This window comes from Gymnoscopelus braueri, assembly GCF_963280865.1.
Source record: "Gymnoscopelus braueri genome assembly, chromosome: 16".
Taxonomy (NCBI): domain Eukaryota; kingdom Metazoa; phylum Chordata; class Actinopteri; order Myctophiformes; family Myctophidae; genus Gymnoscopelus; species Gymnoscopelus braueri.
The window spans coordinates 28,298,344-28,315,674 of record NC_137616.1 but is presented as its reverse complement, the minus strand read 5'-3'; the positions used below and the strand labels follow the sequence as shown (position 1 = coordinate 28,315,674).

Sequence of the window (17,331 nt, the reverse complement as noted above, 5' to 3'; positions counted from 1 at the left end):
GGAGACACAAATGCATTTGTGTCTCCTACCGGAATCAATGGGGACAAATTTATTATAATCAAATAATAAAGGAAGGAATGCGACAAAAACAAAAAAATATCCATGAATTCAAGGCTCCATGGGGTGAGTAATCAATAGAAAAAAAGTTATTTTGGGGGTGAACTACCCCTTTAAGTAAATTTAGATTTCCGGACTTTTACTTGAAATGGAGTATTTCTGCATTGTGGTATTGATACTTTTACTTAAGTTAAAAAATTTGAGTACTTTTTTACACCACTGGAAAACACCCCTGCTCGTGTGGCATGTCTTCATGGTGGACAGCTTCGTGTGAGTGTGTGTGACAGTGACAGTGTGTGTGTGCGCGCCCCTCCTCCCTGCAGAAAGCCCAACAAATTGAGTAATACAGTATCCGTTCAGAAACCGCTATCCGAGTGAGACGCGCGTTGAGCGATCCTCCACCAGAACCATGACCGTAGAGCGAATATTCGATGAGCTTGGACATTTTAAAAGGTACTCCAAATATTGTAATTTTTGTCTAATATTGATCGTATCTTTATAATGAGTTCCACGTCCACCACATATTTTTCCTTCCCCACTTTGGCACTGGATCCCCCTTTCCAAGAATGATGGTATTTTTAGATATTCACTTTTCTTTTAAGAATAAATCACATACTGCTATTATAATCGTTTCTGTTAATCTACTCTGACTTGGAATAGTAGACTACAGTTTTAGTTCACCATAACAGTTAGTCGGTGGACGTGGAAGTTTGTTCGACCCCACATTGTGACTTGTTTTCTAAAGAGCGAGGCTCGCCCCTTTCCCACTATTTGTGTTGGAAGATAAGCTTGTATCTTGCTGTATCACTACATCAGTTATATTATAGCATAATATGAGAAGGGGGGAATAATCGGAAGAAAATGTTTGATTTAGTATGAAGAATGTTTACCCATGATGCAGGCGTGCAAAGCTACCACAGTACTGGCAACTATAACTGCAGTGGTGGAAAAAGTAGGCTACTCATATTTTTTGACTTAAGTAAAAGTATCAATACAGTACTGCAATGCAAAAATACTCTGTTACACGTAAAAGTCCGGAATTAAATATTTACTTGAGTAAAAGTATTGGCATCAAAAAGTACCAAAAGTAAAAGTACTCGTTATGCAGAATGTCCCATTTCACAAGTTCAAAATGTATTGAACAATCTTTTGAAAATATCTGATCTACAAGATCACAAGACGCATTGTGAGCTTGTAGATCTGCTATTTTCAAATGGCTGAAATGTATATAGGGCCGGCTGAAGTGGTTAATGTATGTTTTGTGATAATGATCAAAATCTACAAAGTAACTAGTAGTAACTAAAGTTTTCAAATACTTGTAGTGGAGTAAAACAAATGCCTAAAATATCTGCCTCTGAGATGTAGTGGAGACTGTGGAGTAGAAGTAAAAGTACTGAAATTGGAAACGCTCCAGTAATGTAAAAAATCATCAAAAGTGTACTTATATACAGTAGCCTACTTGAGTAAATGTACTTCGTTACTTTACGCCACTGTGTACTGGCTACTTGTCCGTCTGTTTTCCATCAGCTGATTGACTTTCCTTTCCTCTCCTCCAGGTTCCAGGCTTGTCTGTACTTCTCAGCGGTCTTCCAGGCTGTAGCCTGTGGGATCCACTACCTCGCGTCCGTGTTTCTCGTGGAGACGCCAAACTTTGTGTGCGGCGCGCCCCAGAACATCACCGACGTCCTGTATGGAAACATCACGGGGTCGAGTCTCCAGGAGGTCCTACCGGTGTTCCGAGTGGGCAATAAAGGACCCATCGTGGTCAGGACGGCTACCGGTGACCAGTGGGAGTTAAGTCGCTGCCGACGCGCTTTGCGCATCGCGCCGTCGGGCTTCGCGTACGACTTTGATGGCAACAAAACGGTGACCGTTTGCGATCAGGACTTTACCTATGATCACAGTGAAGTGTACCAGAGCATCGTGACGGACTGGGACCTGGTGTGTGAAAGGGAATGGCTGGCCAAGGCGACCCAGCCCACCTTCATGCTGGGCGTGCTGATCGGTGCACTGATTTTTGGGGACATCGCCGACAGGTAAGGCTTAAATGAATGTCATTAATGAGGACAATGATGGAAGGGTCGTGGTATAATGCAGTGGTTCTCAACCTGTGGGTGATTATTTGGGGGGGTCCCCAGACGACAGTGAAGTAGCCAATGGTTCACATGACGCTCGTCTGTCACTAGCCCTGAAACATGACTGTCAGTCTGTCACAAGCGTCATGGCGCTACTTGTTCCAGTTTTTTTTGAAAATGTTACATTTACAACCAGTACATCTACATAAACGTTCAGATTTCAAATATAAAGTGCTGACCCCCCGGCCACGGATGTTACAAGTTAAAGCGCCCGGGTCTAAGTACCCGTATCTTCAGTATTGTTCAATAAAAAACATTTAAATCCGATCGGCGGCCAGTTTCCATTTTCATATTGTTTTAATAATGTATCAGAGTGCAATACACCTCCCAACCGATAAGGGCGCGCAGTTGAAATCATATGGAAAAATAATCGGAGAAAATGGTCGGCGATCGGATTAAAAAGCTTTTTATTGAACAATACTGAAGATACGGGTACTTAGACCCGGGCGCTTTAACTTGTAACATCCGTGGCCGGGGGGTCAGCACTTTATAGTTGAAATCTGAACGTTTATGTAGATGTACTGGTTGTAAATGTAAAAGTTTCAAAAAACAGGAACAAGTAGCGCCATGACATTGACAGTCATGTTTCAGGGCTAACAGTGACAATTTAAGGACTTTTAAGACCTTTTTGATACCAAAAAGAATGACCATTACAGCATCAAAAGTAATAAAAAAGTAATCAACCAACTCTACTATAAAACCTTGAACCTCAAACATTGGCCAAATTGTCAAATAATATAAGAAAGAGGCAAAACATTTTGAAAATAGCTGATCTACAAGCTCACAACACGTGAGCTTGTAGATCTGCTATGGGGGGGTCACGGCCTGAAAAGGTTGAGAACCACTGGTATAATGGCTGAACTGAAGTCTCCTGTGATCCAAGAACCAGTCCCAGAAAGCACATTGAGTGACACTGACCAGGGTGTCTCGTTAAAAAAGTGGAATACTCTGGCAACTGGCCTTGGCTAAAGAGTTGGATGGCACACTGACTAGACACTGGGGGGGATGGGTCAATTTGCTCTCTCTCTCTCTCTCTCTCTCTCTCTCTCTCTCACTCTTTCAATCTTAACAGCTGAGAAGGTGTACATTATAAGGCTGTACATTATAAGGCCCTGAACACTGCATGTGCTGACAATTTAAAGATGTCACAAAAAAGCTATGGGCAAAAATATGAATACGGTAAATTGGCCTGCCCTAAGAGGTGCAACAAAACTAGTGAGAGGGAACTGTCCAGATCAGCCAGAGTAAGTGAAAACATGTGTATGAGTGTTTAGGGCTATAGAAGGTTAGAGTTGGACTAAGGTGGTGGGAGGATAAAGATAGCAGTAATGGACTATGCTGGTTAGGCTAAACGTCCTCTGGCGCTGGGTCAGCTTGCTGACATAACCTAACACATAACTGACATAACCCAACACATTATCACTCTCCCAAGTCCCAACTTACCTAATACTGTTGCTTGGTCAAGTGCCCCAGGCGCCACTTTCCAACACAGTGATTGCCTTCTAGCATCTCTATTTGGGACGCAGCAGTGCCTCAGTATACTTCTATAGAAGTGGTGTATGTACAACTGTGACAGTTTCATGATATGTCGTTTCAGTTAAAAGCAGTATTTTGGAAAAGTAGCCTATATTTTGGGCTACACTTACACATGCAGTACTGTATATCTGCCACATTTCTTTACATCATATTTTATGCATTTCTATCCTCGTAAGCACGTCTTCAGCATCAGTAAATCTATGTTGTAATCACTCTGTTCATTTGCTACATGGATTTTGGATTGCATGGGGAGAGTATTTTAAAACTCTTGGTCCTGTACATATACAATGCAGTCATATCTGATGTCAATGTTATTGTATCTGTTCATTTGCCATGAGTTAACACGATTAAACTGGTGTGAATGGATACTATTGGATTACAAACTTTCCATGACTGTTCAAGAACAATGGCATCGCTTTAAGCAATGTCACTCAGAGTTGGAGACTGACAATGGACTCTTTTCACATAAACCATTTTGACAGGTAATTGCAGCTGAAAGTTGTGTATCTGGTTGTGTTTTATGTGTTACTGTCTGCCAGCATGGACAGCTCCTGTACTTTTCATGTCATAAACACCTGTAACAATACAAATCTTGAATCTTGAGTCTTGGAACTTGGCTATTTCCAAACATTTGAATGGGGACATATGGACTGTGACTGATGATGTTTGATAAGTTCACAAGAACACAAGTGCAGACAAGTACAGTTATTGAGAAAAGGCCAATGTTTGGTATTACAGAGCAACATTTCCTAGCTCATACATTGGACACATCTCAAAGCATAAAGCAAGTGGCGACACAGACAAGATGGATAAATACAAGAAAATCTGAAACCGTTTCTAACACTTTTGTCTTTGCGACCACAGTCAGTTACTGGTTTGAGAGGCAACTCCTTTCTCTCTCCTCCAAAATGCTTCATCTCCATGTGAGTCACGAGGCAAAGCAAAGAAATCCATTGCCAATTCATTTTCATATGGGTTGCCAATTTCATCCAATCGGTAGAGAGATTCTATTCATCAGCTTCAATTTTATGTTTAAGTTCCAGTTCCAATTTTGAGAAAAAACACTCTACACTATACTAATACCATTGGAATAGAGCTTATTTTAAAGTGATATTCCTCTGTTAAAATAAATGTTAAATGACTGTATATTCCCGATAGTAATCATTGCTATAGAGTGTTTTTTTCAGGGGTCTCTCCAGCTTTTTGATAAACAGAAAATGCATTTTCAGGTCAGGATACCAATTTTATCCAATCAGGAGAGAGAACTCATACAGGATAAACAAGTGAAATTGGAAATGATGACACAAAGAAATGAGCAGACAAATTGGAACTGGAACTGGAACACTATGAAATTGAAGCTAATGGGTACTCTCTCCTGATTCGTTGAACATTTGCAACCCACCTGAAAATGTATTTTCTGTTTATATAGCTGGAGAGATGGGGCACACCTGTTATTGAACAAACACTCTATAGCAATGAATACTATCAGAATATAGTGCTTTAACCTTTTCACTTAAAACATTTTGTTTTGACCAAAACATATCACTTACCCTACCTTTTAAAAAAAGAAGGAAACTTCCTCCACCATATGCAACTGTAAAATGCAATGTCCACGTCATAATCTTGGGCACTTCACAGCCCGAACACTATGATATTGCACTGTTGCAGAACTCACCTCACTGGCAGGAAGTCAAGGATTTCCTTTGGTTTGCCATTGGCTCTCAAATGTCCCACTGTAACAAGTGTAACATAAAACAGTGACTTGTTCAATGGATTGAAAACATGTCGGCCTAAAAAATATGTTAACCATACTCACTCAGTCTGTATTGTCTGTTTGTCTGTCTCTCAGGGTTGGTCGTGTGAGGATTCTTAATATCACCAGTCTGTGTCAGTTTGCATTTGGAGTATCTGTGGCTTTCAGCGGAAACTACTACGTGTTCGTAGTGCTACGTTTCCTCCTTGCCATGGTGAGTAACTTGTGTTTATTATGAGTGTGTACATGCACGTGATGTAGGTTGCGGGACAAGGTTGACACCAGGAGAGAAAATGACAAATTGAGAACATGTGGAGAGGTATGAGGGAAAGACAGTATAGGCAGAGCCATGTAAAGAGAGAGTTGTGACAACAACGTGATGGCTCTCTGCGTGATGAACGTAGACCTCAGATAGTTTCAGTTAACATGTTAAATTGATTCAGATGTACTTTTGATATAATCTGATTATAAAAGTGCATCACAAAAGCTTTATTCTTCTGCAACTCTACTGTGCTACTAGTGTTTGCTGTTAACTTCAGGGAACCATTGAGATGCTCCACGATCAGTTGTTGCAAATCTTTACATGGGTCAGAGTATAGGCAAAAAGGCTCAGAAATCCACTCCGCCCCTCCCCCTGGCTGGGGCCCGGAAGACTCCCAAAGCCTCTCACCTTTTTCTTTGTGCCTTTTTCAGTCGCCCTCTATAAAATGTAAAGCAAGACAAACTCAAGACATTGAGTAGAACGATGAAACAAACAGGGATCGTAATTTGCACTGTGGCAACTTTGGTCATTAATCCATGAACAACATGATGCACCAAAAAAATCGTGGCTATGAGATCCTTCAGAGCCGTACAGTTGTTTCATTGCTTCACTCTATCTCTTGACTCTGTTTCCACTGCTCCCCCCTCCTTCTGTGGCGTACAGCTGTTGTTTTTCACATAGACTCAGACACTCTGAGAATCCCCTTTACCACACACACGTGTGCACCACCGGAGTTCGATTTGCTGGGGGATGGTGGCGTCATAAATCTTTATGGCCGGTGGGGATACGTTTTAATCTACACGTTTACAACACGTCGTAATGCAATGCATTGTGAGCTTATTTAGCCACTATTTTGATAACATAAGAAGTATACTCTTTAAAGGAGTACTTTGCCCCAAAATGACCTTTTTTTTTTCAATCAATCATTTGATCACCCTTTGAATCTTTGAATACGCGGAGAATTTTAGTTTTTCTCACATTTTCTCCGTGAGTGAATGAAGAATCTAAAACCCAGACAAGAAAGTAAAGAATACTTGATGAAATAAAAAATAGGAGGCCATGATTAAAAACAGCAAAACGATATTAGAAAATCCATGTATAAGCTCAAACACAGCTCTCAAAGTAGCCTTGGATCAAGACTATCATAGATGTATTTAATTGATTTTGACATTTGCATATCTATGATCGTCTTGGGCTTTCCGCACGGATGTCCAGTGACTATTGGGGGGTAAAGCCCAAGACTATCATTGTTGAAACTCTTAAAGGACTGTAGGTTGATTAGGTTCGGATATATTGGTGTGCCGGCAAAAACACACTGAGTCAGGATGCAGTTTACACAGTGAGGACTGTGGCTTTACTTCCAATCATAGGTAGCAGGTAATTGGCAGAGTTGTACAATGAATCATAGATACGAAAGTATATATAGTAAAGTCAGATTCGATAAAATACATCTATGATAGTCTTGATCCAAGGCTACTCTCAAGAGTATAATCCAAGCGTCTTGTCCATTAACATAGTGTCTATGCCAGTGTACTACACATTTTAAAATGATAGTATTTCTCCATTCATTAAATCAGTGTCCTAGCTATTCTGAAGAAAACCTGGAGACTGCCAAGTCAGCCACTTTATACAGGCATCAATATAGCATGGTGCGCTTTCAACGCACATTACATAAAAAGATTTATGCAATGTGTAATCAAAGATTTGACACCGATATGGAAAAGTCTTGCCACGGTCCATGTACGGACACATTGATGATCCCTGGCGGTGTCACACACACAGGATAGGTGTGAAAACAATCTCTGTCTCCCTGTCGGCCTGGCAGAGATTATCTTTTTTTATAAATTTGTATTTGATTTTGGTAAAAGATATAGGTAAAATCACAATATAACTTAAACCCAGGATACACATGTACGACAAAGGGAAATGTAATTGATATGTAGGATTGATATGTTTTTTGTTTTGTTTTGCTTTAGCATTTGTGTATTCATGTTTCTTTGTTTTTCTTGTTTGTATGATATTGCTTGTGTTGGTAGGTACATGTTCTGTCCAAGAGGTTTGTTAACAGGCCTGTTTAACATTCTTTTAAGTCTGTATTTTGTCCAAAACTGAAAAGCAATAAAAATAATGAATCGGAAGAAATATAACTTAAACTCAGGATAACACATTAAAGCGTAATGAAACACTTGTTTCCAATGTGGTCCATCCAACATCTTAACCCATTAAGACCGGTAACGCATCTGAGTCACTTCAGATTTCTTTGGCTATTCAAAAATAGCAGGGGTGCCGTGCTATCAGCTTGTAGATCTATATTTCTTAAAAAAAAACTGTTAGGATTTAGAAATCATTTTTAGAATCGCCCTCAGGTCTTAATGGGTTAACTAAATAAATAGATTAACATTACTGAGAACTTAAACTGACCCTGCAGTTGTTTTCCTCTATCCACCCCCCCCCCCCTCTCTCTCTCTCTCTCTGTCTCGTCTCTTTTCCTCCCATGGGAAGGTTTCCAGTGGCTACCTGGTGGTGGTGTTTGTTTACGTGACGGAGTTCACCGGCATCAAGGTGCGCACATGGACCTCCATGCACGTGCACGCAGCCTTCGCTGTGGGCATCATGGTAGTGGCCCTGACCGGTTACCTGGTGCGCGTCTGGTGGATCTACCAGATCATCCTCTCCATCTGCACCTCGCCCTTCCTGCTCTTTTGCTGGAAGTTCCCAGAGACCCCTTTCTACCTCATGACCAAGGGCCGCATCCAGGAGACCCAGGAGCTGCTGGACAGGATAGCCCGCTTCAATGGCCTGGAGTGCACGCTGAGGGCGGAGGATCTCCTGGAGCCGGAGGAGCAGAGCGCCAAGGCCCTGCTGGAGAAGACGGGGGGCGGTAGTCCGGCGAAGCCAGAGAAGAAGTTGACCATCCTGGACCTGTTCGGCAGTTGGAGAATGGCAGGTCGCACGTGCACCGTCTGGGCCATCTGGTTCATCGGCAGTCTGGGTTACTACGTCTTCTCCCTGGGCTCGGTAAACCTCGGAGGAAACCAGTACATCAACCTCTTCCTGGCAGGTGGGTTTGTGTGTGCATGTGTGTGTGTTGTAGTTGTGTATGTATACAGTAAAATCCTCAGTGTTCATTTATATTATATTTAAATTCTAGTTTTTGCAACCAATTAGCCAGCATAGTTATTTGGTAGATTAATAGTTATTAAAATAACTATAGCTCCAAAGTTTAACCACTTTAAACCTGGCGTACCTGTTTTGTCATTACAGGCAACATTTCCCCCCAATTTCCAAAAATGACAAATCTACAAGCTCATTGCATCACAGTGCGTTGTGATGCAATATGAACTGAGACAGGGAATGTCGACAGTTTCGGTGTTGACAGCCTTTTTATTGTCCGTGTGAACAGATTGAGACCCACAGTGCAGACTTGGGCTTTAAATAGGAATTGTCTTGGGGTAGAAACCGGCCATGGATTGTTTTTAAGTAGCCTAATTTATCTAATAACTAACAGTTTCGCTGTAAACGATTAGTCCTGTCACTTGTTAGCGTGGCCTGTTTACGGAGTTGAACTGTTTAAAGCTATGTATAACTGGACAACCTCAGTTTTAAATATACAGCAGTACGCCCTGTTCACAATGATTCTGCTGTTGTGAAATTGATTTAGGTCAGCTGCCAAATGTTCCCAGCTGTCCCCCCAGATAGAATGTCATTGTATTACTGTACCACTGCCATGGTAACCTCTGACCGCCGGTTCTTGTTATTGGCTGTTTCCAGGTGCAGTGGAGATTCCCGCGTATCTGGTTGGCTGTTACTTAATGGACCGAGTAGGCAGGAAGAAGACTTGTGCCCCTGCACTCCTGCTGGCTGGGGTTGCATGCATGCTCATCATCGTGGTGCCTGCAGTATGTATATACTGTCTTTGTGTGTGTGTGTGAGTGTGAGTGTGTGTGCGCACGCACATGTGTATGCGCGTACACTGTAAGTTTGTGTAGGACTGGACAATATGACTTTAAATCAGTATCACGATTATTTCAAACATTTGCCTTGGATTTTGATTAATGAACGATTATTCAAGAAAATTGTGAAAATAGCAGATCTTCAAGCTCTAAATGCGTCGCAATGCGTGTAGATCGGCCATTGTCACTATTTTTGGACGCCGCTATTGTTCAACAAAGTATAATACAGGGTTAAGTGGTTTATCAGACTTAATAGATTTAGTAGATTATAAAAAAAATCTATTAGATTTTTTTTGTGTCGATTCGTTGACATAACAAATTCCTTATTATCAAAAATAAAAGAATAAAAGATAATTGTCCAGCCCTGTATATTTCCAAATAATTTGAATAGCATCTAAATTAGTTTCTACGTCCGTGTGTGTGTGTGTGTGTGTGTGTGTGTGTGTGTGTGTGTGTGTGTGTGTGTGTGTGTGTGTGTGTGTGTGTGTGTGTGTGTGTGTGTGTGTGTGTGTGTGTGTGTGTGTGTGTGTGTGTGTGTGTGTGTGTGTGTGTGTGTGTGTGTGTGTGTGTGTGTGTGTGTGTGTTTTGTGTGTGTGTGTGTGTGTGTGTTTTGTGTGTTTTGTGCTCTGACCTACATGATTACCACTCAGTGTGTTGGCACAGAGCCAATAATGAATTTCCAAACAAATATGACCTTTGACACTGGAGAAGACCTTTGTAATTAATTCCCAAGAGTTAACCTTCAGACTTAAACACTCTCAAGTTGTTTAGGGGTAGTGGTGTTGGGGTAGTGGTGTTTAGTGAGCTAGTGGTGATAAAGGGAGAAGGGATGTTGTAAAATGTCAGCTATTTGCATTACTGCTCCCCCTACCCCCTTCTTAGAGTTCTCAACAGGCCTGAGTTCAAATTAAGGCCCGGCCCTAACTGGGCCGCCCCGAACAATTACCATAATTTTAGGCCTGAAGACCTGAGAAACACGAAAAAGTGTTGTTGTGTGCTTAATGTCCTCAAAGTCACGCATCCAACAAGCTTTGAACTGAGCAGATTGGACCTTCCGTTCCAGAGAGAATGGCCAAAACATCTTGAAAACAGCCACGTTCGATGTTTGAGTTTTGGCCATTTTCGCCAGTTTTTTTTTATAACACGGGCTAGGAAGGTCGGACGGGGACGAACTAGATATCTGGGTAAAGTTCACTTTGAGCTGCATCCAACGCATCCACTGCCATTTCCTTCAGCCTTACCGTACGGCCACTAGGGGCAGTTGAAATGTCTTTTTGGGGGGAAATAGATTTTTTTCCCCTTATTCTTTCGGAACCCGAGGCTCAGCCCGACCAATAAGTATACATTTTCGGCCTGGTCCGGCCCGAAAACGCAGGGTCGGGTAGAATTTGAGAATCTACTCCTTCTCTGCTGATGTCAATAACCTTTGAAGGAATCTGCTTTGTTGTTTGTAGAAATGACCAACAGCGGCTGCCTAACCTCTCCTGTTATCTCACCTCGGGAAAACTGTGTTATGCCTCTGTAAATATTTAAGATGGCTTCACAGGATTGTGGGAGGGAAAAGTGTTTGACACGGTCTGGCAAAGCAAAAGCAGAAATCTGCTACTGTACAATGTTTCATTTTGACGGCATGTTACAGCATAATTCTTTACAGTACTCACACCTATGGTACAATGATCACATCATCTCATTTATGTGCACGCAGACATTGGATATAAAGTCTGACCAGTTTTATTTTTTTTAAACTCGCATGCAAACTTGTCATCTTTCCATTCCTCCCACCGACCACTCCACGCTCCTTATAGTTTTGATCTACAGCGGCATAGCAAGGCTCTAGCTGAGTATTTTTAGCCTGTTATTGCGTCAGCCTATCTTGAGTGCTTTCAGCTGTGTCTAAATTGCTGTTCATATGCTTTACACTACAGTATGTCCCCCCCCCCCCCCCCCCTCCTCTGTATATTCAGTGTGTTTGCTTTTCAGCATGTATCTGATAAGGCTAGGCTGTAATGAGCCCAATGTAATGTGCACATGACGAAACACAAAGCAAGTGATCCCATTCTTGGCTTGACAGAGCCACAAGGAAACGTATGCATGAGATATTCCGATGCAAATAAAAAAACGAGGAATAAAACAGACATTTCGTAGCAGAGAATGTTTAATTTTGATATATTAAAACATTATTTTATGACAATTCTTTATGGTTCCTGTGGCGTGTAACACAGTATAAGAGACCTGCCATCAGCATGGCTAAATACTGTATATAGACACGGGTAGGACTGTACTGTAATTCACTGACCCAGTGAACACCGCAAACACGCTAAAACACAGATTTGGTTCGCCAGTGCTCTAAAAATACATGCTGTGAGTAGGAATAGAGCAGGAGTGGGTACCATTTTGACATTTAAGCGCTGTGTACTGACCAGCGCTGGCAAGGTCTACAGGCCTGTGTCATGACAACACTCTGAATTATAGTCCTGCAGGTATGTGTGGGAAGAGTTGGAAGAGCGCACACACACACACACACACACACACTTGCGTCTGCACAACTGGGAGGCCCCGTACAGGGATGCTCATGTACAGGTGTGGTAGTGTTTTTTTGTTTGTTTGTAGGGATTTTCTAGGTAATGAGAATCACACGCTTCTCACGTGTCAGAAGCACACACTTCTCATTTACACATGGACCTGCTGCTTGCCAAGTGAATTAACAGCACGGCCTGGAATGGCAACCAGAGGGGCAGGGGGATAAGTCAACAAACTGAGTATATGAATCCACGTGGAGTAGTTGTCCTTAGTAACCAGCAGGGGTTTATTTTTTAGGTCAAAGAGATTGAAACTCCCGGCTCTGAAAGAACATGGTGTCACTTTATTCTGCTTCTACAGGGAGAGTTCTCTCTCTTGTTTTATGTTTGACCTTTAATGGTGTCCTCAAGAGGCACTGGGGGGGACCCTGGATGATTCAGGGGGCCAGAGCTGGACTGGGGCCCGGGATCATGCCAGAGATTCCAGGCTAAAATACTCTTACTTGGCATCCGCAAAGCTCACAGATGGCAAGAATCCCGTCTACACATTACTTACGTTTTCCTTTTTCCTTCAGCCAGTTCTTTTTGTCTGAAATGTTGAAGATTTTGGGGTATTTTAACCAATTAACCCCAATATAGATCATTTTATTTTCGTGTCCTGCACACGCCCAACCCTCATGGGTCTATAAGACACCATTTTACGCTTATGGCATGTTTACAGTATATTCACATAATACATTCAGTTACATCTCAGAATTATACAGAGTGTTCTGTCTTCTCTCCCAAGCTTGACAGATCAAATCTGCCACAACAAAAGCTCCTTTAACAAAACATATATCTTAAGTTTTTCATAATCATCTAACTCAAGGAAATCACCACAAATGGAAGACATCTTACTAACAAATACCTCAATTTCAATGTCACCAAGTTCACAAAACAAACAGTATCTCTCTTCCTCTGGAGTGGCATTAAACCTGCCAGTCTCCAGAGCTAATGGTAATGTTCCTGACCGTATTTGTGCACAGAGCGATCGTTGTCTTTTGCTTAAATTATACTTCACATAAGGTTCTACAGTATATCTGTCCTTTATGAGACAATAACTTTGCAACTGTCAATATACAGTACTGAGTCACCCAGGGGGTCTATACTAGGCCCCCTTGGTTTTATCTCTATACACTAAATATCTTTGCCGAAAATAGACGATCTACAAGCTCATAATGTGTAGTGTTATGACATGTTATGAGCTTGTAAATCTTTAAACATAATGGAGGACTTTACAAAGCCAAGGATATACTGTAGGTCAAGAGTTTGTGTGGGTAAGAACAAGACATTGGGCCTTAAAGGTTTCCTTACCAAATCCAACTTTTATAAAACAGTGGTTCTCAAACATTTTTATGTCAAGGACCCCCATGTATTTATCTGCGTTTGAACAGATTTTGTACCTGCAGGGACCCCCATAAGAGAAGATTTGTCCAAATTTTTCCAATAGTTTTGGAAAATAGCGCAAAAATAAACTAAGGCTCAAGTGTTTAAACTGTTTCCATTTTGCTGGGGACCCCTTGGAGCCCCTTCAAGGACCCCTGGGGGTCCCTGTAAGCCACTTTACGAACCAGTGCTTATAAACGCTGCCAGCTGATGGTTGTTTCTCGTCATTGTGTGTTGCAGGACATTGAGGTGCTGGCCATCGTTCTCTGCATGACAGGGAAGTTTTGCGTGGCCATCGCTTTTGGCCTCATCTATCTGTACAGCTGTGAACTTTACCCTACCATCATCAGGTGAGTAACAAAAGAGATGCAGCTTCTTTTCTCTTTAGCGTCCTAAAGAGAAAAGAAGTGTAAGTTCATTACACTTTTAAATATCTGTTTTTGTTTAGTTTTTTACCTTTGCTTCAAATAAATATATTTTTTCCCCAAAAATATTCATTAGAAAAGAAATTCAGAAATTGTCATTTTTCTTTTAACCCTATAGCAGATCTACAACATCACAAGGTGAGATGCGTTGTGAACTTGTAGATCGGCTATTTTCACTCTTTTTAAAATGGGGCTCAAGTGATTCATTCAGTTAATAAAACATCAACTGATGCACAAACTTGGACACATCATCAGTGTTGTTACTTGGAGTCACTGAGTGTTTCTGGACAGGTCTTGCAACAGACACCGTCCTCCAGGTGACCCGACCGAGGCTGATCAGACCTGTGTCCAAGTGGCATGATATTTCCCCCACTGTCTCTAGGGGGTAGTTAGAGACAGTGCTAATTGGGGGTTAGGGGGTCTAGCCAGACCGACAACACAGATCCACTCACACATGGCACTTTGTGAGTGAATCCACACCATCAGTCTGGCCGATGCCAGGCCAGGTTAGTTGAGATGTTGCAGCTGTTGGCGACTCTAGGAGGCCCCACACAGGCACTGTGGGTTGCCTCCGGGCCTGGCTCCTCCTTCGTCTGACCAGAAGTAGGGGGTTTTCTGTGCGTTGTGTCATAAGCTGAAACAGTTTGGGGACCCCTGTTACATAAACCTAAAAGCCAAACACTGAAAAGCTATACGTGTCCAAATGCATTCTGTTGTAAAATCTCTACCTGTAATCTATTCCATCTCATCAGGTCTCTGGCGGTGGGTAGTGGTAGCATGATGTGTCGTGTGGGCAGTGTGGTCGCTCCCTTCTGTGTCTACCTGTCTGAAGTATGGAAGTACCTTCCTCAGGTACACTCATTCATTCATTCATTCCTTTGTGTAACAACACATCATGGCAGATGTAGCATGTTGTGTTAATCAATACTGTTATCTGCTGTTGTGTTATTCAATACTATACAATAACATTCATTATTACCTTAAAGGGTTAAAGTACTATACTCTGATAGTAATCATTGCTACAGAGTGTTTGTTCGGTCACAGGGGTCTCTCCAGCTCTTTAGTAAACAGAATATATGCACATTTTCAGGTAGGTAACAACATTTAAGCCAATCAGGAGAGAGTACTGAAACTGCATTTTCTGTTTAATAAAGAGCTGGAGAGACATGGGAGACTCCTTTTACTGAACAAACACTCTATAGCAATGAGTACTATGAGAATATAGATCTATTTAACACGTATTTTAACCAAAGTAAGTCACTTACCCTACCTTTAACCACCTAAACTCTATACAGGTACTTATTAGAAAAAAAGCAGGGCTACGGCATTCAAGACTGGTAAAGCACAACGTTGTTAGAAGGTGCTCCATGGCACAACACATGGCTAAATATGCTCTGGGTTACAAATATGTGTACAGAAACAATTCTGTTGTTCTTATTAGATAATTTAACGTATGCTTTTATTTTAAGATATTCTTTACTTCCACTTTGAAATTGTACAATAAATAAAGTCTGGGATCACCAAAAGATTTCCCCCATAAAATAAGTTCTTGGTATAAAACGCATACCTTAATTAAACGCACAGCAGCTGCTGAGGTGGGGAGGGCTCTGGCACAAATCTATAGATTGAAATAGTATAGATAGATGAATAACAAGTAACCACTAGAGGTCAGCAAATATAATATCCATAGTTTACCTGGGGTCTATACTTTGCCCCCTCCTTTTTCCCTCTACATGCTAAATAATCTCTTTGCCAAAAATAGCTGATCTACAAGCTTAAAACAACACGTCACCTTGTGAGCTTGTAGATCTGCTATTTTTGCCAAATCTTTGCCTATTATGACATGCCCAGAATAGTGACCTTTAGGGTTAAAAATTTGTAAAATTTTAAATTATGAAACTTAAACAACAATTCCTTTCTTGTGACCCCAACTATAGCTAATTGTGGGAATCCTCGCGTTCATCATTGGAATTCTGACTCTCATGTTGCCTGAGACTCTGGGCAAGCCCCTGACAAACACCATGGAGGAGGCGGCGGCTCTCGGTACAGAACCCAAGAAGAAGAGCTCAGCCCCTGTGGAGGATGGGTTGGTGTCGAACCAGCAAGAAACCAAGGCCTGAGATCTACAACAACGGGAGGACAGAGAGATAAACTGTGTAGAAAGAGTAGAAACTGAGAAAGAGAATGGAGGGAAATGCAAGGACGGAAAATGAAGGTGGCAAAAGAAAAGGTGCTGAAAAGAACTTTATAACAACACTGACATTAATGGACTGTTGGGACAAACCGATAATTAGATCTGAAATTCTGATGTGTTTTTTTTTTTAGTGGTTTGGACGTATTCATTCTGCAAAGTGACCTAATAGTTTAGGGCTGAAAGGCTGTCCAGACGTACAGTAGCAACACAGGAGCATGTGCAATCAAACAAAATCAACAAATGTAATGTATTCGATGGACAATCCCTGGTTTGTGTGTCGATCTGTGTGTTGAAGGCCTGGGAGAGGCATATGGTATCCTACAGTGTATAGGGAATGAAGTGAGTGATGCCATAGCCAAAGTTATTCACAACTTAATTTAGCTTGAAGCATTTGGCTACATTTGAGAACAGTTTTGTTCTTTAGCTTTTTGTAGTACATAGGCTATTTGTCTTTAATTATTCTTCTCAAAGGTAATGTTATTCGACACACAAATATGTTCACACATATTATGCAAATATACAGAATGAAATGCATATGCTATTTACATTTCCAGTTTATCTAGAGGATTTTCATCATTGCATTTAGATCGTCTTTTTTTATTATCTCAGGGCATCTACCTTTTTTATTTCACTGTGAAACTATATTATCTGTAGTACTTTTTGTATTAAAGTGCTTTGGACATTTTGCATTCTGTAAAGTGACCAATAGTTAAGGGCTGAAAAGCTCTCCATATGTACCTCTTTCACTCGGTGATGCATAATTTTTAATTCCATCTTGAAAAGATAAACGTGTGTGTGTGTGTGTGTGTGTGTGTGTGTGTGTGTGAGTGTGTGAGAGAGAGCGTGTGTGTGTGATTTCTAGTATATATACGTATGTGTTCAATAAGAAGTAAAGTTACGGATTATGCTAAAGTTTCAAGGGTCTCCTGTGCATTCAGGGTGCTTTGGACCAAAGACAGGAATAAAAACAAAATATGGATATATTCACCTGCTTTGCTATAAATCAATACATTACTTTTAAGTTTGCCATTTCTAGCTAATGCATAGTACATAGTATATAATGCAGGACAAG

General features: G+C 41.3%; 1 protein-coding gene across 1 annotated transcript; it reads left to right on the top strand.

The window, feature by feature from the left end:
• Nucleotides 1-399: 399 nt before the first annotated feature.
• Nucleotides 400-16,944, top strand: slc22a16 (solute carrier family 22 member 16). Its single transcript, XM_080452941.1, has 8 exons — nucleotides 400-510; nucleotides 1,614-2,093; nucleotides 5,578-5,695; nucleotides 8,246-8,804; nucleotides 9,515-9,642; nucleotides 13,881-13,990; nucleotides 14,818-14,917; nucleotides 16,003-16,944. Exons 1-8 carry the CDS (start codon nucleotides 467-469, stop codon nucleotides 16,183-16,185), a joined length of 1,722 nt encoding a protein of 573 aa, XP_080309067.1. The 5' UTR covers nucleotides 400-466; the 3' UTR covers nucleotides 16,186-16,944.
• The last annotated feature ends 387 nt before the right edge of the window (nucleotides 16,945-17,331 follow it).

What these genes read in the sequence shown, in the direction of transcription:
- slc22a16 (XM_080452941.1), top strand. Translation starts at nt 467, where the DNA reads ATGACCGTAGAGCGAATATTCGATGAGCTTGGACATTTTAAAAG. An exon ending in GAGCTTGGACATTTTAAAAG is followed by an intron (nt 511 to 1,613) that starts GTACTCCAAATA and finishes CCTCTCCTCCAG; the next exon opens with GTTCCAGGCTTGTCTGTACT. An exon ending in TATGGAAGTACCTTCCTCAG is followed by an intron (nt 14,918 to 16,002) that starts GTACACTCATTC and finishes CCCCAACTATAG; the next exon opens with CTAATTGTGGGAATCCTCGC.